Raw genomic sequence first — 23,426 nt, forward strand, 5'->3', positions numbered from 1 at the left:
GTGCCTTACCCCCTGGAGCCTGAGCGTCTGCAGCTCATGATTGAAAGTCTGGAGGAAAACAAATGACATTGTCAAGTAATTACAAGAGATATTCCAGAAGAATAAGGCTCCCAGCATTTTTAACCTCCATATCACTTACCCCTGGGATCAATTGAGAGTACAGGTGCACACAGAAATCCTCAACCTCTGAGATATCTGGCCAGAGAAAAGGGAACACCAGCCTGTTCGTTTGAGATCAGTGAGGGACTAACCTGTGATGTGCGCGTCCTTTTAAAAGGACGGATACGCAAATCCGTAGTGTGATAACGGAGGTGCCATTAGGTGGATGGGTGATCGGCGTCTTATCGCGCATGCGCTACCTCCATTAAGGCAGCATTGCAGCTGATTGTGCCGTCGGCAACAAAGGCCTGAAGCCCGCCGGCTTCCCCTGGAACACACAAAAGGTAAAAACCTCGGTCCCAGGCGCTTCAGAGGGAGCAGAGCTGGGCCATGCTGGCCGGGCGCCCCAGGCAACCCAGCCAGCCGTGACGCCCCTTCCGCCGCACACATAGGAAGTGCGCCTGCATGCGCACTGACCGCACACATAGGAGGCGCGCACATGCGCACTAACCAGTTGAACTCTCCAGGTACGCTCTCCCCTCATGTACATGCACATGCGCACAAACGGGCGCATGTACTGGAGAAGAGCGGCACTCAATCAGCTGGACTAGGGGTAGGTAGTGAAAGGTACTTGCCTGGCGCCCCTCAAGCTTTGCGCCCTAGGCACTTGCCTACTCTGCCTACCCCTAGTTCCGGCCCTGAGAGGGAGAGAGTAGCAACTCTGGTATAGGGGGTATCTTCGACAGGAGAATTGAGATGGGCGCGGGGGGACCCAGATAGACTTTTATTGTACTTCCTGTGCCGCTTCCGGCGGGGGATTAACCCCCTTATTGGCTCACTGCCATGCGAAGGACAGGAAAAGAGCTGTCTGGCAAAACAGAAAGTCTGGGCTCCACCCATATTGAGGTGTGAGTTGGGTTGCCACCTGTTCTGTTAAAATTATATTTTTATCTTTCTGTCTAATTAGTAACATTAGCATCAACCAACATTTGTACAGGCCAGGCCAGTAAACTACCAGACAGGTGGCAACACTAAGGGGCAGATTTACCTGGGGTCGAATATCGAGGGTTAATTAAAAGTCGAAGGATTTAGCTATTCCTACGATAGAACGATCGAAGGAATAATCGTTCGTTCGAACGATTAAATCCTTTGAATCGAACGATTTTAATCCATCGATCGAAGGATTTTCCTTCAATCAGAAAACTGTTAGGAAGCCTATGGGGACCTTCCCCATAGGCTAACATTGGCCTCGGTAGGTTTTAGGTGGCGAACTAGGGGGTCGAAGTTTTTTTTTGAAAGGTCGAATACTCGAACGATTTTTACTTCGCATCATTCCATTCAAAGTCGAAGTAGCCTATTCGTTGGTCGAAGTAGCCATATTCGACCATTCGAAATTCAAACTATTTTTTCTTCTAATCCTTCACTCGAGCTAAGTAAATGGGCCCCTAGGTGCGTGAGGGGGGAGCACCTCAATCTACTATTGAATTACAGCTCTTATAACACGGCACCTCCCCATTTAACAGCATACTTGGCACATTCCAGGTGTAAAATACTATCAAATGATAGAGAATACGTTTGTGCACGTACATTATCCGTGACGTATTATAATGGATTTGCGTGACTGGCATCTACTCCATGCCCCGCCCTGCCTTTATAAGTGCATCAACAGAGGCGTGTAGTTAGCCATTTAACAGCACTGATATCGACCGGTCCTTAACCAGGTTCAAGCTGGCACCCATCCTCACGCTATAGATAGACTTTTCCAAGTAATTAAACTACAACTCCCAGCAGGTATCGGGACACCTGCTTACGCCACGCTTCAGTAACTGCTGGCAGGCAGAGCCGTATACACAACTTCTGCTGGTACATAGAGAATAGTACAAAGTACGCACAGTCTCGCTGTGGGCGGAACTAAAAACCCAAACTGAGCGTGAAAGGGGGAGGGAAAGGAGACGATTGGGCGAGCCCCGCCACCTTTCAGACCAATCGGTCCCCGCCCTCTTTCCCTGGGTAGGAGGGGCTGGCGCGTGACACTGTCGGCGGGTGCCAGTAAAGTGCTGCTGCTTGTTGCCGGGGGGCAGGACGGAGTAGCTTCAGATATTCAACAGGCTGTTGAAGAGTTCGCAGCGGTTTCTGCGTGGGTCTGAGCGCTGTGACGCAGGGAGTCCGGTTTTCTGGGGCAGCGTTAGAGCTTTTCGGATCTGGAGCCTCGCTGGACGGGCAGTCTTTCATTGACAGGGACAAACCCCCCCTGCCAGCGGATAAAGTGACTAAAACTTTGTATTTGTTGCTGTGCTGCCCCTGAGTGTACCACTCTCCCTATAGGGGGGTGCCCACCTGGCTGTAAGTCTTTCTCCGGTGGGTAGCCCCCTTACTGTCGCAGTGAGTTGAAACCATGGCTGAGGCTCCTCAGCCCCCGCCACCTCTGGTGGAGATAGACCCGGATTTTGAGCCCTTTTCTCGGCCCAGATCTTGCACTTGGCCCTTACCCCGGCCGGAGTTTAACCCCAGCAGTTCGGCCAATTCTTCCCCGGCGCCTTCTCTACAACCCGAGCCGGCAGCCGGCAATGTGGACTTTCTGAGCAACCTTAGTCTGCTGGAGGAGAGCGAGGACTTTGACCCGGCAGAGGCGCTTGGAGTATGCGGGGATTTCCCGTGCCAGGATATCCGACAGCTTCAGCCCCCTATCCCGCAACAGCAGCAGCAACACTCCCAGCAGCAGCAGGAGGCCCTTACTTTACTTGCCCCCTCCGTGCCGTCCGCTCTGTCCCCGGCCTCCTCCCCGTCCCCCCTGGGAGCCCAACAGCCCCGCAAGAGCAGCTCCTCCCGCCGCAACGCCTGGGGCAACCTGTCCTACGCCGACCTCATCAGCCAGGCCATCGAGAGCTCCCCGGAGAAGCGGCTCACCCTGTCCCAGATCTACGACTGGATGGTGAAGAGTGTGCCCTACTTCAAGGATAAGGGCGACAGCAACAGTTCCGCCGGCTGGAAGGTAAGCTGAGCAAGGCTGCTGGGAGTTGTAGCTCAACAACATCCTACAATTTCTCATGAACGAAAGAATAGATCTCTTTGTAGCTGAGCCAGAGGGGACCATGTACAGTTTTAAGGACCCAGCGTCACAACTAGCCTAAATAAACATTGTTAGAATTTATTCATCTATTCTTTAGGAGTTTTCTAATGATTTTAGGGGGAAACTGAGACTTGCAGTTCAACAACAGCATGGGGTTGCATCGCTCATTCATGTAATTCCCTTACTCCCCAATAGGGACCAACTGTCAAATTGCCACGACCCTGTCCTTCAATCATGACTGCGGATGTATGTGCCAAATATCTGCACCAAAAATCTGCAACATACTGAGCCTCATGGCCCTCTGGGTGCTGTAGGGCAGAAACAGTCGTGAAGATTCGGGGAGATTAGTCGACAAATAACCTCTTCTTTGGGGCCGCTAATCTCCCCGAACTGCCTTTCCGGCGGGATGGCACTTGGAGCACTTCCTTGTATGAAGTTGGCCAGAGTTGCATTTTGAGGCGCATATATGTGTGTATGTATACACACACACACACACACACACACACACACACACACACACACACACACACACACCCCCCCCCCCCCCCCCCAAGAAGGATTCGCACTCTCAGGTCTTACTTAAAAATGTAAAAAGTTTTATTGTTACGTAACAATGAAACTTTTACATTTCTACTTAAGACCTGAGAGTGTGGATCTATCTATCTATATATAATTTTTTAGGCTATGTGTATGTATGTATATATGTGTATGTATGTATATAGTTCAGTTTAGAAATGAATCATCCCAGGACCAGCACTTCCCTTTGTGAAAATTCTCCAAATTTTATTTAGATACACATATCAATGTCCAACATTTCGGTCCTTGTTAGGACCTTTATCAAGGATGTATATATATTGATAATGGATCAGCACGCTCATTGTAGTAGTGAATGAAGTGTTTTTTTTATTGGGAACACAGCATTGGATCCGAGGTTTCGGTCCCACCTGGGGACCTTTCTCAGGTGGGACTGAAATGTCGGTTACAATGCTGTTACCAATAAAAAAAAAAACACTTCATTCACTGCTACAATGAGTGTGCTGATCCATTATCGCTGCATATTATGAATATTGGTCTTGCACCTCTACTCTACCCAAGATCAAGTGCGGCCACCCTGAGCATCTTTATATTTGTGTAAGAAAGTGTTCATTGCTTCCAAAGTGTTACCTGCTAGCACCCTTTGCTTTCAAATTGTGCACCCCATGCCAAAGATGCAGCATCTATCTAAGTCCACCCCAACACTTTGAGCTTCGTTTACATACATTGTGCTTCATTGTCTGAAAGTCTCCCAGCCATACAGTGGTGGCATGCAAAGGAACGTGGGAAAATATAAACTAATTACAGTTTACTCTTCTCTCCAACACATTGCATAAACAGGGGGCATGGTTTTATTTTTTGCTGTGTCTCTGGCACACCTGTTCCACAAGTGATGGCATCGATTTACGTTGGTGCTGCAGGCAGTCTTCTTGTTGTTTGTGAACTGCCAATTGTAGGACCAACAGATGGAGAGAAGCAGAGAGCTTTAGGCTGGGCATCCATGGGGATGGATGGTACATGTAAATGCTTTTTTTTTTTTTGACTACAAGAACACAAAATGCATCGTTTGCAGTTATTTTTAATACTCTGGGCCATTTCTGTGGGTAGCTTTGGAAATTGGGGATGGTTGCTAGGCCTTTAACAAACCGCTCTGTTTTTATGGTGCTACAGCCCATTCTGTCCCCAGACAGCTTGATCGACATGTGGATTTACAAGCAGCTTCTGAAGGATATCTGTGTTGCACAATCCGCTCCCTAAAGGCTGTGGGTAGAGGGGGAGCTAGAGCTGTAACAGTTCTACATTAGTTTGCCAACTGCTTTAATGGGCTTCTAGAGAACGGAGTACCTACAGCAATGCATAATGAATTTGCATATGGTTCTGATACATATTAACTGGTTGTTCTATATTATCTTTAAAGCAGCAGTTTTTGATTCAAGTGAATGTATTCACACTGGTAGGGATGTTACATGGGGGAATTAAGAGCGCTTGCTGTCACAAGGGTGGATAGACTATTTTAACTGAACACCTGACTTGCAGAATACAATAAACACAATTCTACACTGTCATTATCCATCCCAATAATTATCAGGGGGCCGATTCAGAGATCACCAATTTTTAAAAGGTCTCCCGTGACTCCAGTGTCATATTACCAGATAAATCTTCAAGACAGCTCACTGGTTAACTAGCCCCTTGAAATTAGCGGGCGTCACTGGGGATGCCGAGCTGGATATCCTCCGGCTGATATGGAATACAACGTTAAGCTTTTGGCTGGTGCTTGTGGGAGTTGCAGTCGCATTTGGATGCTTTATAGCGAGAATGTCATTGTTTATGTGAGTGATCTGTGGCTTTCTGGGTTGTGTGGAATGCAGGGAGCTTTAGTTCATCAGCTGCAAGAGCCATAGGTTGAAGATTTCTGTGCTATTTAATCTCGTGCACATAATCGTCCAGATTTTGTTTGTGTGTGTGTAGACCCTCATGGTGGCCCTCACAATAGTGCATTGTTTTCAATGACAAGTCCTTTCCACAGTGTATTTCCTCCTAGCGTATCCTCAGGAAGGATAGACATTTCTGTTTGATGTCTTGTAATGACCTTTAAATAAGCCCCTGTATCAAGAAAAAGTATCTTTTATTCTTTTAAAATCATCTTAATCTCCCGCTGAACCCTCACCCTGGACAATTGAGTGCAGTAGAGAGTTGGCAGACTTGTTACAAAATAATGTTGTCATCCTTGGGATAAATGTTGCGAAATCTCGTGTAGGGTAGAATTGCTCGGAGCGTTTTTCTTTCAGAACCTCCCATTTTTAGGGATTTCCTTCAGCCTGGAAAAAAACATCTCCGAAAAGAATGTGGCATTACCACAAATAGATCATATGTGTCATTTCGCTGCGCTTCTGCCCTTAAATGAACTTCTTTAACGCTGTATGATCCGGCCCTTAGTTTTATTGTCTCAACTCCAAGACTCCCCTTACGTTTGGGTGCAGTTTTCTTCTTTCTGGATCTTGGTTAAAAAGCTCTCTACAGTATATGGATGATTTCTGATTATCTTTTTGTTTAGTGGCTGGAAGCCATAGTAAATTCGAATGGCTCATTACCTATCTGTGAAACTCAGCATTAGTCACGGTTTGCACTTCGGAACGGATCTGATACCTTCGTTCTTGGCTACAGTGGTAGAACCTTTCCGCCTTTTTTTTATTATTTAAACAGTCATTTGGTTTTAGGTGATGACTGTCAGGAGTTAGTCATATTAGCCTGCGGGCGGTTGCCAGTTAGCTGAAGCCAAAGAGTTTTCTTTATCAAATTCTTTTGTCGTGATTGTTTTATTTCTCATTCCATATACCTTAAACCGTCAAGCTCTCTCTCCTGAGCTAAGAATCTCTCTCCTGAGCTAAGAATATGCCCGTATACTGCGTTGTGTCTTTACATGTATGTGTTGCATGTGGTAACAAGGAAATTAAAGTGGATGTAAACCCCCCCCCCAATTTTCTTGCCTAATGAAATGTAACTCTGAGCAACTTTCCAGGTATATTTATTCAAAACTTTCAATGGTTTTAAAGGGGTTGTTCACCTTTAAATACACTTTTAGTATGATGAAGAAAGTGATATTCTGAAACTATTTGCAATTGGTTTTCATTTTTTATTATTTTAGGATTTTGCTTTTTTTTTTTTTTATAGATTTTTTTATTCAGCAGCTTTCCACTTTGCAATTTCAGCAATCTGGTTGCTAGGCCTCCAAATTACCCCAGCAACCATGCACTGATTTGAATAAGAGACTGAAATATGAATAGGAGAGGCCTGAATAGAAAGAGGAGTAATAAAAAGCAGCAATAACAATACATTTGTAGCCTTACAGGGCATTTGATTTTAGATGGGGTCAGTGACCCCCATTTCAAAGCTGGAAAGAGTCAGGAGAAGAAGGCAAATAATTTAAACTTAACTGCACTTTGTGCACCGTTGGTTATGTCTCTTGAAACAAGGCAGCAGAAGTCAGCCTTGCATGGTTCATTAACCCACTGCTACATGGTTTCTAAAGTCAGAACCGCATAGGCAGGGGCAGACACACTGCTTTCAGTAGCAGTTATATTTATTACCTGTGACATTTTGTTATGAATGCATATTGGAAGGTTACTTAGAATAACAGTGTCTATCATTCAAGGCGATGCAAACCCAAAAATCTGCTAGATTTGCTAGAAAGCTGTGAGCACTTGACAACTTATGAACCTGTGACCTTTAACATCCATGTCCAGGGTTGGAATCCTCTGTATGTTCCTGCTCTGTCGGTTAAAGAAACAGTAACACCAAAAAATGAAAGTGCTTTAACATGATTAAAATATAATGTAGCGTATCCCTGCACTGGTAAAAATTATGTGTTTCCTTCAGTCACAACCATGGGGGCAGCCATTGAAAGCTCAGGCTACATAGCAGATAACAGATGAATTCTGCAGAATACCATTATTGTATTCTATTACAGAGCTTATATGATATCTGCTAAGTAACCTATGCCTTTTCTCCTTTCAGCCTAAATGTCTGCCCCCATGGCTACACAGCAGCCTATTCTCAATTATAGCAGTCTTTCTGAAGCAAACACATAACTTTTACCAATGCAGGGAAACACTAAAATTATACTATAATTATTTTAAAATGCTTTTATTTTTTTTGGTGTTACTGTTACTTTAAAGAAAAACTATACCCCCAAAAATGAATACTTACTCAACCGTTTATATCCTATTAGGTGACATATTAAAGAATCTTACCAAACCAGAATATATATTTAAGTAAATATTGCCCTTTTAAATCTCTTGTCTCTTGATTCACCATTTCTTGATGGTCTGTCTGATCACCTAACCAGAAATACTACAACTCTAACTGTAACAGGAAGAAGTGTGGAAGCAAAAGACGCAACTCTGTCTGTTAATTGGCTCATGTGACCTAAGATGTATAGTTTGTTTGGTATGTTTGTGTGCACAGTGAATCCTACGATCCCAGGGGACGGCCCTTATTTTTTAAAATAGCAATTTTCTATTTATGAATACCCAATGGCACATACTACTAGAAAAGTGTATTATTATGAAAATGGTTTGTTTACATGAAGCAGGGTTTTACATATGAGCAATATCTTTTTATAGAGACCTACATTGTTTGGGGGGTATATTTTTCCTTTAATTAAGTAACGCACAGGTGAGAAACGGCAGCAACTCCTACACACCAGAGGCTTCTTCCAAGCAAATGTGCCTGCTCTTTATACCAGTCCTTCACATTCTTTTTGAGATTTAATTTCTCTCACCATCCAAGATATCTGCTAACCTTATCATTGCCACGAGGGCAGGCAGCATCTCCTGCCAGGAATTGTATCAAGTGTTCAATGAAGTGGGGATTGTAACATACGGTAGTGACCCATGTCTCAAAACTTTTCCTTGTAAACCACATCATAAAATGCGCCTATAAATAATCTCTGTGGTTTAGAGGGAAGGTTACGGCATAAAACAAGTGTTCTCTTGGACAGCGTGTTCATTTAGGAGATTTATTACGAAATAATTGATAGGACGGAAGCCGGTATTAAAGGCGTGGGTGCTTTTTTTTTCTGTCTGACTGGGTAACAAGAAGCATTCTATGCCACAAACCAGCCTAGAACAGTTTCACCCAGACACTGACCGTGTTCTAGCATAGACTGCTTTCACTTGTTTGATATCATCGGAAGCGTTGGTGTCCATAAAAGCAGGGGTTTTATTTCATTTTGTAAATATACTTTCCTGTGTATCTTATCACTATCCTAACCACTGACATTTTGAGCAGCATGGACCTTATCAATTCTCTAATTACAATATAGATAATGAGCCTATGAGTAAGTGCCCATTTGGCACAAAACGCGTTAGGCTGTACATGTCCTAATTTTTACTTTTGTAACTATTTTTGTTACTGCATTATTATTATTATTATTGGGTCTTCTCTTATCTATATTGTCATTTTTGACCGACTAGGTTTGCTTCCCCTTCAAAGGGGTTGTTCACCTTCCAAAACACTTTTTTCAATTCAGTTATTTTTAGATTGTTCCCCGGAAATAAAGACTTTTTCCAATTACTTTCCATTATTTATTTTTTACTGTTTTTCCAAAATCTAAGTTTAAAGTTGAATGTTCCTGTGTCTGGTGTTTGAGTCTGGCAGCTCAGTAATTCAGGTGCAGGCTCTAAACCAGTGATCCCCAACCAGTAGCTCGTGAGCAACATGTTGCTCTCCAACCCCTTGGATGTTGCTTTCAGGGTCCTCAAAGCAGGTGCTTATTTTTGGAATTACAAGCTTGAAAGCAAGTTTTAATTGCATAAAAACTAAGTATAGTGCTAAGTAGAGCCTCTTGTAGGCTGCCAGTGCACATAGGGGCTACCAAATAGCCAATCATAGTCCTTATTTGGCACCCCAAGGGACTTTTTTATGCTTGTGTTGCTCCCCAATTCTTTTTACATATGAATGTGTCTCACAGGCAAAAAAGGTTGGGGGCCCCTGCTCTAAACTGTGACAATTTTGCAACATTTAGTTGATACATTTCTCAGCAGCATTTCTGGAGTATTAGCAACTATTGTATCAATTCTAACAGCTGCCTGTAATGAAACCCAGACATTCTGCTCAGCTGGACAAAGATAAGAAATGTATCAATTTCAAACAGTTAACAGGATCAGCGAACCCCCTCCCAGAGCTGCTATGGAAGGTGAAAAATTAAGTTTTACACTTAAATATTAGAAAAACGGTCACACATAGAAAATAGAAAGTTATTGGAAAAAGTCATTATTTCTGGTGATCTATCTGGAAACAACTAGTTGTTTTGAAGGTGAACCACCCCTTTAAGAGTATTCTTTTTCACTTTACTTTAGGAACAGGGCTACGAACCACAACAATTTTTCCTATCAATTCTCTGTCTATAGCCCCTTATTATTGTCTAAGGGGCTGTGTGGCTTTATTCGGAATGTGCAATGTAGAAAGGATCACCAGCAACCTAACCTTCACCTATGTAATAAGCCTGGTGCTTAGTATGGTGGGTCAGCACCCAACCAATGGATAAAGAATATACAGTGCCAGCAGAATGGAGTACAGGTATAGGCTCTGTTATCTGGAAATCCGTTATCCAGATAGCTCTGAATTATGAAATGGCCATCTCCCGTAGACTCCATTTTATGCAAATAATCCATATTTTGAAAAATGTTCTTTTGTTTAAAATAAAACCATACCTTGTACTTGATCCCTACTAAGATATAATTAATCCTTACTGGAAGCAAAACCAGCTTCTTGGGTTTATTTAATATTTACATAATTTTCTAGTAGACTTAAAGGGGTGGTTCACCTTTTAGTGTGTTCTAGAACTGCCAATTCCAAGCAACTTTTCAATTGGTTTCCATTATTTATTTTTTATATTATTTTATTAATTTGCCTGCCTCTTCTGACTCTTTCCAGCTTTCAAATAAGGGGTCACTGACCCCATCTAAAAATGAGCAGTCTGTAAGGCTACAAATGTATTGTTATTGCTACTTTTTATTGCTCATCTTTCTATTCAGGCCTCTCCTATTCATATTCTAGTCTCTTATTCAAATCAATGCATGGTTGCTAGGTTAATTATGACCCTAGCGACCAGATTGCTAAAACTGCAGACTGGGGAGCTGCTGAATAAGAAGCTAAATAATTCAAAAACCATCAATAATAAGAAATGAAAACTTATTGCAAATTATCTCAGAATATCACTCTTTACATAATACTAAAAATTAATTAAAGGTGAACAACCCCTTTAAGGCCAGAAGATCTAAATTACAGACAGATCCGTTATCTGGAAAACCAGGTCCCAAGCATTCTGGATAAAAGGTCCCATACCTGTATATGCAAGCATACTTCTAATTCTTTCTTATGTATGTTTCACTCTTCACTCGATTAGATGCAAAACAACGGAAGCATGCCTCAAAAATATTGCATTGCCTTTAATAAAGGTGCAATGTTTATTTACTCTGCTTGCACATGATCTGTTGTGCTGGAGTTGTATATAATTTGTATTCCGAATGGACAGAGTAATTGGTCTTTGCATTTTTCTGTTACAAGGGAAACATTAAATACACGTGCAAGCCACAGTAACACTCCTACGGCCTGGGGCTCAGACCAGTCGTTGTAAAAGATGGCTTTTGTTCTGTATAAAGGGAAACTTCACCTTTGAATTAACTTTTTGTATGCCACAGATTGGTCTGTTTTTGTTTGTATAATTGTTTAAATATTTGTCTTACTATTCTGCCTCTTTCCAGCTTGCTGTTTAAAATGCTATCTGGTTGTTGGGGTCGCTGACCCTGGCTATTCTACCAACCGTTGCTCAGACTACAATTTAATAGTTTTTGTTGTTTCCTTTTTGTATTGCTTCTTTTTCTGTTTAGGCCTTCTATTAATCTTCCAGTCTATTATTTAATCACAGCCTAATATCTAAGGTGAGTGGCACCCTAGCAACCAGATTGACACTGAAATTTGAAATTCTTGAGCTGCACAATGAAAAGTTAAATACAAAAAACAGAATAAAAAAGAGACAAATTAGACATTGAATACTTCTGTCCACAACATACTAAATATTTCATTTGAAGGTGAAATCTATTTATTAGTAGTACTTAAAACTTCCCCCCCAAGTTTGGTTGCATTCTGCATACTAAGACGTTCTAAATTATTTGTTTGCAGTCAGAAGAGGTAATTTCATATTAAACAGTTCTTCTTGATTTTCTCATCCTTTGTTTAAGTGGCCGTAACCAGTACTCTGTACTGTAGAGGAAATAGCAGGGGTGGAGTAGACTGATAAAGCAGATGTGAATACTCCTAGCTTGCATTATAAAATGACTAATGCCCAGTAGTCAACCCCTGAACATAATAAAATCTTAACTTTTGCATAAGGTATACCTCTGATTTTATATTTCTAAAGACCTTTTATTCCAATCAAAAGGCATCAAAGTTTACAGTGTTCTCAATGGTTAAATGTATCAGGCACTTTTTAACCACATCATTTCCTCTGTCTTTAGAAAGGCACTTCCAACTAGGGCAATCCATATGTTGAGGGGGTTCAGGCAAGCTCAGTGCAGAGTCCCAATATTGATGGAGAAGTCAAAAAGTAGGTAATTTCTGCAGGTTTGCATTGGGCCTTCCACTGTTTACTGTTTAGTGTGTTTTGTTTGCCACCAACTAAGGACACTTGTAATTAGGGATGCACCGAATCCAGGATTCGGTTCGGGATTCGGCCTTTTTCAGCAGGATTTGGCCGAATCCTTCTGACCGGCTGAACTGAATCCTAATTTACATATGCAAATTAGGGTTGGCGGGGGAAATCACGTGACTTTTTGTCACAAAACAAGGAAGTAAAAAAAGTTTTCCCCTTCCCACCCCTAATTTGCATATGCAAATTAGGATTCAGATTTGGTTCAGTATTCGGCCGAATCCTTTGAAGGGTTCGGCCGAATCCAGAATAGTGGATTTGGTGCATCCCTACTTGTAATGCCAACAATTTTTCTTTTATCAGTGCACCAGGCTGGCTTCTAATACACCTATACTAAACCCGCCTAGTCCTGTATTCGATTTGCTTATGGGTAGTCCTATCTTATTTTATTCTGTAATCCTCCACAAGTCTTCCCAGAGCTTGTGAGTTGTTTTACAGTGCTTTTATTTTTATTCTTCATTTTTATGTCCATGATGAGGAGCAGCGCAAGCAATGTCCTAATGAGCACAGTCCTTTTTACCTCCCGTAATGATCAGTATCTATGTATTTCATATATACACCTTTCTGTTGTACAGTGCTACTTAAAGGAACAGTAACACCAAAAAATGAAAGTGTTTTAAAGTAATGAAAATATCATGTACTGTTGTCATGTACTAGTAAAACGGATGTTTGCTTCAGAAACACTACTGCAGTTCATATAAACAAGTTGCTGTGTAGCATTGGCGGAAATTGAAAAAATACTATATGGCACAGGTTAAATAGTGGATAATTGTTAACACCATTATGTTCTACCGAGCTTACCTGATATCTGCTCCTTCCCGCTTCAGCGCTGCCTGCAAGATGGCGGTGCCCAGGTGACACATGTGCATGTTCTGAAGCCAATGCGTCAAAACGTGCGCAGCGCCAACGCATAACAATGGCATGTGACACATGACATCATCCCGCCTGTTAGGCGCAAAATTCAGCCTTTAAAAGATGCCAGAGCCCTACAGACCATGCCTGATTATAGGTTCACCTTGTGTGTTCCTGGGTGTGTTATTATTGATTCTGACTTTGATTCCTGATCTTGACCTCGGGCCTTTATATCGACTAAGAACCTTGCTGCCTGAACTGACCTCTGCCTGGATTTGACTTTGCTACTTCTTAACCCCTTGGATACTGTCAACTTTGTCTGGTACCTGCTACTTCCTCCTAGGTCTGAAAAATCCTTAGCGGAGCCTTCGGGCCCTGACACTATCTGCTGTGTAACCTGAGCCTTTTCTCATTTGAATGGCTGCCCCCATTGCTACACAGCAGCTTATTAATATAAACAATAGTAGTGTTTCTGAAGCAATTGGATCTGTTTTAACAATGCAGGGCAACACTGCATTATATATTTATTACTTTAAAACACTTTCATTTTTTGATGTTACGGTTCCTTTAATGTATACTTTTAAGCCAAGGGTAGTATGTCTTTATTTAAACCTGGACTACTATGTATCGGAGCTGTGAGGCTGACTAGGGTATGTCTCCACTTTTAGCCCAACATAAGTGGCCTCATGAATGCTTAGTATGGTCTGTATAACAAGCACATTAATAAAAGAGTAAATATGTAGATCAACATATTACATATTTTTACATTGAGCTACTCATGGGATATATCTTGGATATCCATTGAAATGTATGTTAGTCGGCATTAGTTGTGCTGTAGGTTTGGATTTAAAAGCTTACTAAAAAGTCATATTTCATCTGAAGGGCCTCCACTTCTCATCCTTGCTCAACCACTCTGAGGGATGGTATTTGTGCTCAGAGGCACTTTTAAAATCCTCACAAATGCGTTTGGATATGCCTCTGTGTGAGGCACAAATCCTTGTCTTATGTTATTAATGGGTTAGGTGCAAAATCTCCTGCTGGGAGTTGGAACTTAATTCTAAAAAATATGTTTATACTGGAAAATGTTGGCACATATTCATATGCAGGATGGTGGCTGGATGAATGAATGGCACCTGCTCCAGTTCCACACAGGATATGTTTTTCTGACCATAAATCGCTTCCTATTTGTTTTTTAAATGCCTGTTTTCACCGTTACGCATTCTGCAATATGTTGGAAATACACGCAAACAAATCATTTCTAGCTGGAGAACTCCAGGGCTTCTGTTTTCAATTGGCAAGTGAGGAGAAATGTCCAAGGACACTGGTACAATGAGCATTCAGATGATTTTTTTTTATACTCTTTTATGAAAGCTAACACAGCAAGTACTGAATGGTGGTGCCTTTAGTTTCACCCCTCTTTAAAGAGGTATTTCCATTGAAATTCCATAATTGACATATGCTTTGTAAGATAATCTATTTCTTCTCTGTTCTGTTAAGAAGAGGAGGGTGTGCGTCCTGATTTATCCTTTTCTCGGAGTATGAAGAAGAAGACCAGTTTGACTAGATTTTTTTTTTTTTAAACTGTTGAGAGCTTTAAATATTTACCCTGTTCTTACATGTGCAGGTATGGGACCTGTTACCCAGAATGCTTGGGACCTGGGGTTTTCCTGATAACAGATATTTCTGTAAATTGGATCTTCGTACCTTGTCTACTAGAAAATCATTGAAACGTTAAATAAACCCAATAGGCTGGTTTTGCTTCCAATAAGGATGAATTATATCTTAGTTTGGATCAAGTACAAGATACTGTTTTCTTATTACCGTATATACTCGCGTATAAGCCGAGTTTTTCAGCACCCAAAATGTGCTGAAAAACTCGACCTCGGCTTATACGCGGGTCATACGCCAATCCCTCACCGGATCCCTCACCTCCCTCTCCCATATATACTCCGTATATACGCCAATCCCTCACCGGATCCCTCACCTCCCTCTCCCATAGCGCATCAGGACTCTGTGACTGACTGTCACGATCGCCGCCCGGAGCAGGTCCAGGAGCTCCGGGCGGCGCGTCCTTCCCTGCCGGCGTCCTTCCAAAATGGCGGCGCCCATGGCCGCCACGTGGGTAGAGGCGCCGGCGCCGCTACCCACGTGGCGGCCATGGGCGCCGCCATTTTGGGAGCGACGCCGGCAGGGAAGGACGCACCGCCCGGAGCTCCTAGACCTGCTCCGGGCGGCGATCGTGACAGTCAGTCACAGAGTCCTGATGCGCTATGGGAGAGGGAGGTGAGGGATCCGGTGAGGGATTGGCGTATATACGGAGTATATACGGTATTTGAAAGAAAATAACCCCTACTTTCAGCACCTGGGTGTGTCATTAGTAACTCCTCACTTCATTGATATTCATAGGCTCACAAAATGGGGTGTGGGGACCAGGGCCCTTTTGTATAAAGTGTTGTGTTATTTCCCAGCACCCACTGCTAGCCCTGTATTCTATATGGATTATCTTCTCCCTACAGGAACCAGCATGGCAGCACCAACTGCTAAACAGGGGCTTATTTATAATAATGGGATTATTGGACCCCCTTCCCCCATCCAGGCCATATTCTCCTAGAAGAGTTTGTGACCAAAATAAGCAGAGGAATTTCAAAGCTCTTGCTGCGGACTGTAAACATTTACATGTGTCCTGCACACTGTTGGGGCCGCAGAAGGAGCCTCGTATGTAGTTGCTGCATCTTTCCATCTCTCTGCCCCTGGTTGAGTTATAAGTTATTTTACTGTGACTGGTGTGCTTACAATTTTTTTTTTTAAACTGTGGGCAGGCCTACCTTTCATTGTTATTCAGTGGGTGCAGGTACAGATTGATTTTCAATCAGCCCCTAGGCTTATACACGAGTCAATAAATTTTTCCAGTTTTCTTAGGTAAATTAGGTACCTCGGCTTATACACGGGTCGGCTTATACACGAGTATATACGGTACATAGAAAAAGGGACTCATTTTTAAAAATTTTAATTCTGAATAGCAGGTCCCATAAATGTTGTCTGTATTCTGTTTGTCAAATGGTCACTTAGGGTGAAGCCAGATGAGTGATTGCTGGGAATGTAGCCTGCAGCAACTCTTCTTGGAGATGTTGGGGATCGTTCCCATTGACTACAATGCAAGCATGCAAGAAGCCATTGCCTGTAATAAATGCTGGCCAGTATGACGCCCACAAGCCCTAGGTCACTTTTTGTCTACCATTCTTTTTTTTTTGTTAAACATCATCCAGCACTAATAACTTAAAGGGGAAGGTAAGGTTAAAACCAAGTAAGCATTATCAGAAAGGTCTATATAATTACACTAGTAAACCCTCAAGGTAATGCTGTTCCGAGTCCTCTTTTAAAAGAAACACTGCGTTTCTGTCCTTCTATTGTGTACACATGGGCTTCTGTAACAGACTTCCTTCTTTTAGCTTAAACGTATATTCGCCAAGCAAAGCGAAGTTACGCTAGCGATGGTTAATTTGCATACGGCGCCAAATTGAAGTTACAATGGAGGTATATGTAGCAGAACTACACAAGCCTGGGAAACCTTCAAAAAAATAAAATTTTTATTTTGCCCTACACATGTGCCCACTGTATAGTTAAGTTGCCATGAGTTAGGAAATGTAGGGGCGAAGGAGGGGAGCCCCAAAAATTTTTTTTGATCGTTTTCAGTCTATCACCCAAAATAAAGAAAAACGTCAGCGTTTTTTGGGACTTAGAAAATATTTTAACTTTTTTTTGAAGCAATCCCTATCTACTCTATTGCGCTTTGCCTGGTCTGAGGTGGCGAAGGAAGTCTAGCGTAAAAGGTAGCGTTCAGAACAATGCGCGCGTTAGTGAATTTGCGTAGTTACGTCCGTTGCGCAAATTCGGCAGGCGTAAGGGTGCGAAGTAACACTAGCGAAGTTACGCCAGCTTCCGTTAGTGAATCTGCGAAGTAACGAAAATACCCAACGCTGGCGAATTCACACTAGCGTTAGGCGCTTCGGCGCTTAGTGAATTTGCACCATAGAGCTCAGGCTGGAGCATGCTCAGTTTGCTCCTCTCTCCTTCCACCCCTCCCTGCTGTAATTTGAGCCCAGAGCTATGAGTGAGCAGGGGGCGACTCAGGCAGGAAATGATGTCGCACCAAGCTAATATGGCAGCTCCTACCCTAAACAACCAGATAAAACTACAGCTGTTTACTCTGGAATGGTAAAGGATTCTTCAGAATAAATAGTGTTCTATCTTGCACAATTGTAGCTAATCTATTGGCAATAATCTATAATCTTTAATATTGACCATTTTGAGACTTTTGAAATAAGTCACGTGAGTTTAATGGTTTGTATTGATTTTGCCTGAAAATTTAGAATTTGCTCCTTCAGCCTTGTGAAATATTTATGCACCTAGACTTGCTTTAAAAGCAGTCGGTGTAGCTGTTTCGATTATAAGATTGTTGGGATTGTGCCATATTTCTCTCTCTATTTCTGGTGCCACCTTGTGATGTGTCTTTCCGCATAGCTTAGATTTTGCCTGCAGTTTGTACAGGGCAGCCCATTGTGTTCTAACCTACACAAGTAGTAGTCTACACTCTCCCTGAAGTTGACTTCATCAGAGCCTTCAGTTTCAGGTGTCACGCCTGCTGATGTTTGACATCAAATTTCAGGGATGGGTAATTTCCTCATAGCACAGAACTTAGCCCTACCTTACATGTGAGTAATACATTCCTTTGGTTGCTCACTGCCTTGTACTGTTTGGCCCTCTTGCCGCCCACATGTCTCCTTGTATTCATTCTTCTCTACCGAGCTGTCCTTATTCAATTTCTATACGTCGACTCTAAATAAGAACAGGTGCAGTTACACATTTGATTGTCTATTAAGGGGGTTGTTCACCTTAAGGTAAACTTTTAGTATGTTATAGAATGGCCTATTCTTAGGAACTTTTCAATTGATTTTCTTTTTTTTTTTAAATTTTATATAGCTTTTAAAATATTTGACTTTCTCTCTCTCTCTTTTCACATGGGGGTTACTAACCCCGCAGACAAAAGACATATGTTCTGTCGGCCTACAATATGGTTGTTATTGCTTTTTATTCCTTATTCCGCCACTTTTATTACTGCAGTTCCACCTACATGTCCCAGTCTCTTACTGCCTGGTTGATGGGGAACCCATTGGACCCAGGCAACTAGATGGCTGCTGAAAAAAAGTTAAATAATGTAAAAATCACAAAAATAAAAAATGAAGTCCAGTTATAAATTGTCTCAAATTATCACCATCTACATCATACTAAAAGTTAAAGCTGTGTTTCACCTTAACTTTTTAGTATTTTATAAAATAGCTGTCTTTCTATTCATGCCCTCTCCTATTCATATATATATAATCCAGCCTCCTCCTAATCAAATCCATGCATGGTCACTAGAGTAATTTGGTCCCTAGCAACTACATCATGCTGAAAGTTAATTTAAACAACCTCTTAAATGTCTTAAACTGCCTATTAAAAACCTATAGCAGATGTAGCATTTATATTGTACAGCAACCTATTGGGGGGAGGGGCAATATGGACACCAAGGTTGGATATATGTTTAAAAAAAAACAAAAAAAACCTCCGAAGCGATAACGGTTGTAGGTTTACTATTGTTTGGAAACCATCTATGCTGTTCCCAAGTAACAAACACAATCAGGTTCCATTGTGACCTTCTGGCTTTCACTCTCTAGGCACTGAATTCACCTCCTGGGGAAAAATGCTTAGCTCTGAACACCCAAGGTGTGGCATCAATTACTGCAGCCAGGTAAAGGGATTGTGTAAAATCATCACTCTTGACAGTATAATAACCTCTCCCCACCCGCTTTCATGCATCATCAGTTCTGCATAACCTTGGCAGACAAGCATGGCACAATGCAACTGTGTTTTTATGCTTTTGTTTCTGGAAGAGAAGACATGGTAGCAGAAAATCTTGATAATAACAAATATATAGTAATTGCTACTTTTTAGTACTCCTCTTTTTATTTATATTCCCGTCCCTTATTCAAAGCAGTACATGGTTGCTAGGGGAATTTGGACCTTAGCAACCAGATTGCGTAACATGCTAATCGAAGAGCTGCTGAATAAAAACACAAACCATAAATAATAATAAATGAAAACCAATTGCACATGGTTTGAGTATCACTCTCTACATCATATTAAAATTAGGGATGCACCAAATCCACTTTTTTGGATTCGACCGAACCCCCGAATCCTTCACGAAAGATTCGGCCGAATACCGAATCCGAACCCTAATTTGCATATGCAAATTAGGGGTGGGAAGGGGAAATTTTTTTTACTTCCTTGTTTTCTGACAAAAAGTCACACAATTTCCCTCCCGCCCCTAATTTGCATATGCAAATTAGGATTCGGTTCAGCCAGGCAGAAGGATTCGGCCGAATCCTGCTGAAAAAGGCCGAACCGAATCCTGGATTCAGTGCATCCCTAATTAAAATTTAACTCAAAGGTCACAGCCCCTCAAACTGACTTTAAGTAATACTTAAAGGCGACATGTACCGGTACTCACCCCTAAAACTTAATTTAAAATTGATCAGTGCTGTTCTAAACCCTTCAACAGTCTATAATACCAAATGATAGAATTGAGCTGAAAAGTGTCATGAGGTGCTTCCTACATAACACATTCATATTATTAGCAGTGTAAAAACTGCTAATGTTTTGAAATCTAAAATAAAATTGTTAAATGACAAGTGCTCAGAAGGGTTTTACGTTCGGTTTTATATAGGTATGTGTGTGTCGCTTTTAATCAAACTCCCATATATATCATATTACTGCCTGGAATATATAACTCGATGATATAACATGATGTGGTGGTTTGGGTACAGCCTATCATATATTGCTGTCACAGACTGTAGTTTTGTCCAACCAAACTTGTGATTTAATCTAATACAATCTATGAATCATAAGCCCTAAACTAAACCTGTCTGTCTTTGTCATGTAATGTAATGTAAGTAGGGATGCACCCAATCCACTATTTTGGATTCAGCCGAACCCCCGCGAAAAATTCGGCAGAATACCAAACCGAATCCTAATTTGCATATGCAAATTAGGGGTGGTAAGGGAAAAACATTTTTTACTTCCTTGTTTTGTGACAAAAAGTCATGCGATTTCCCTCCCCACCCCTAATTTGTATATGTAAATTAGGATTCGGATTAAGTTCGGCCGGGCAGAAGGATTTGGCGCATCCCTAAATGTAAGATTATTTTTTAACTGCCATTGGATGCCCTGAGGCCTGTATAAACATAGGGCATATTTTCGCTTGGTTAGTAGCCTATAGCAACCAATCAGTGACTAGCTTTTTTTCAGTCAATTGCAAGTTGAATTCTGAAAGTAATCATCTGATTGGTCCCCATGGGTTGCTGCCAGGTGCAAATTTGCCCAGTGCTTGAACTGGTCTGGAAGGCTAAAGGTTGGGAAATATATTAGACTCTTTTTTTGGTCAATTTTTTTTGGTTAAAACTGGACAAAGAACAAAACTTAATTTAGAGTGGACTAGAGGGCGCTGGTCTCCTAACCCGGGGGTCTGGGGATGCTGAACGGACTTTTTTGGCCTTTGTATTCAACCACAGTGCATGTGCGTGTCCAGATAGAACAGCAGATTGTTGTCTAAATGCTTCAGCTCTGTGGAGTCTGACTTGTTTTTTCTTTTTGTTTTTCACCCCTCTAATTTCTTAACAGCTACTAATAGTGCTTGTTACTATCTTTGACAGAGTAATGATGTTGTTCTCTTAACCTCTTATTGCTTCCTGCAGGCTTTACTCTGTAGAAATGAAGACTTGTTCTTAAAACCTAGGAAAATAATAAGGTTGTCTAGTCTGCACCTAGAATTGGAGCACTGTGCCTCTCTGTTGGGCGTCTATAGACCTCGCCTTGCTAAGCTGCAATTACACTGACTTTTTAACTTCACAAGACATTTTTTTTCAAAGGCTATTGCTAAGGTATTCTACAGTAGTACAGTAATTCATGTGATTACAAAAAAGGGGACAGGAAAAAAATCACACTGATGCACCACAAAGGAATTTCTATGGCATTTGATAACATTTAAATGTACAGTGTGTGTCCGGTGCTCTGTAAATCAGTGTCCTTTTTTTTTTTTTTTTAACAACCCAAATGAAAATTGCTTTTATTCACTGTGTACTAGACTTACTGAAAGGGGCAATTTGCCTTTTATAGAACTGTATCGTTTTGAAACAAACCAATTAATTTTTTCTCTTTTTTATTTTTGCCCTCAAAGAAGGACCACTACTCTGGACACTTAAGGCTACTAATTCATTTAAACACATTGGCCTGGGGTATTATCGTTTTAAGTAGGGATGCACCGAATCCACTACTTTGGATTCGGCCGAACCCCCAAATCCTTTGCGAAAGATTCAGCTGAATACTGAACGGAAGGGAGTAGGAAGGGGAAAACATTTTTTACTTTGTTTTGTGACAAAACGTTGCACGGTTTCCCTCCCCACCCCTACTTTGCATATGCAAATGAGGGTTCGTCCAGGCAGAAGGATTCGGCCGAATCCTGCTGAAAAAGGCCAAATTCCGAAATCCAGGATTCGATGCATCGCTAGTTTTAAGCACCACCACCATCTTGACTTTCCCAGGTGTCTATTGGGCTATGTGCATGCACAATAGCCTAAAAGCTTAAATTAAGTGTGAAAAGTGGGGCTTTTGCACTACTGGCACCCTTCAGTGATTATGCCTTTCCTTCTTCCTTCAATGCAATCAGTGCAGCCTTTCTGGCTGAATTACCTTGGCTTGGTAACTGTCTGCCTGAAGGACATTGGCTGAATAGGGAAAATATTGTTCAACGCGAAATGCTAAAAATACATGTTACATGCATTATTGGATTTATAAAAATGAATGTAACAGTCAAGGCTTTTTGCTGTTCTTACTAGGAACCTCTGATGATGTGTTTGCAATCATATTTCAGCTAAGCAGTTTATGAAAGTATGATAGGTATGAAAGCAGTTTACGAATGTTGACCATTAAAGCGTTATTGGCTAGAATTATTTTAGATAATATAGAATGCTTGAGACCTGGGGGCAAATTTACTTACCTCCTAAGTTGCGCCAGCATTGGCTTCCGCCGCACTTCGCCAGGCGTAGATTCGCCAGGGCTGCGCAAATTCACAAAGATCCGAAGTTGCACACAAGTTACCGATCGTTTGCGAAGTTGTGCTAGCGATATTAAGATAAGCGGTTCGAAGTTAAGCTAGCGATGGCAAATTTGCATACGGCGTGCAGTTAAAGTACAATGGCCATATATGCAGCAGCAAACACATTACACTACACAAGGCCAGGGAACCTTAATACATGTGTTCTAATGCCCTACACGTGCCCACAGTATAGTAAAAAAAATTAAACTTTTTTTGGCCCAATCCCTATCTACTCATGCACTTCGGCTGGCCTGAGGTGGCGAAGTAAAGTCTGGCGATAGAGGTAACGTTCATGAAAATCCGCAACTTAGTGAATTAGCGTAGTAACATCCCTTCGCTAGAGTGCTACTTCACCTGGCGTAATGGTGCGAAGTAGCACTAGAGTAGGTCTACTTCGCTAGCGAATTTACGCCAGCACCGTTTGGCGATTTGGCAAAATGACGTCACACTGGCGAATTTTCGCTAGCGTTAGCCACTTCGCCCTTAAATTTGCCCCTTGGTATTCTCTGAATAAGGTTTTTATTTAGCTACTACCAAGAAATACAAGTACAGTTTTATTATTACAGAGATAAAGTAAATAATAATTAAAAATGTTATTTGCATAACAAGATTCCCTTTTCCTAATTCAGAGCTTTCTGAACATCCGGTTTCAGGATAAAAGATGTCATACTTGATATTTGCATTGCGAATTTGTGTTCAGAGGAGGCACAGAGCTCCTCACCCCACTGACTCTTTAATTCCCTATAGAACTCGCATTTTATCCAAATAATCCAAATTTAAAAAATATATTTTCCTTTTTCTCCGTAATAATAAAACGGCACCTTGTACGTTATCCTAACGAAGATATAATTAATCCTTATTGGAAGCAAAACCAGCCTGTTGGGTTTATTTAATGTTTACATGGTTTTTAGTAGACTAGGTATGAAAATACAAATTAAGGAAAGATCTGTTATCTGGAAAACCCCAGTCCC

At 41.6% G+C, this 23,426-nt stretch overlaps 1 protein-coding gene across 2 annotated transcripts in view; it reads left to right on the plus strand.

Annotated features, from left to right (window-relative positions):
• The first annotated feature begins 1,783 nt into the window (after window positions 1-1,783).
• The window catches only part of foxo1.L (forkhead box O1 L homeolog), a 44,393-nt gene continuing 22,750 nt past the window's right edge, over window positions 1,784-23,426 (plus strand). The window contains exon 1 of one of the 2 annotated variants that reach the window (XM_018245094.2): window positions 1,784-3,091. In XM_018245094.2, the coding sequence (XP_018100583.1) occupies window positions 2,495-3,091 (597 nt within the window). In that variant the 5' untranslated portion in view covers window positions 1,784-2,494. 2 annotated transcript variants of the gene reach the window in all.

This window comes from Xenopus laevis, chromosome 2L, assembly GCF_017654675.1.
Source record: "Xenopus laevis strain J_2021 chromosome 2L, Xenopus_laevis_v10.1, whole genome shotgun sequence".
NCBI lineage: Eukaryota > Metazoa > Chordata > Amphibia > Anura > Pipidae > Xenopus > Xenopus laevis.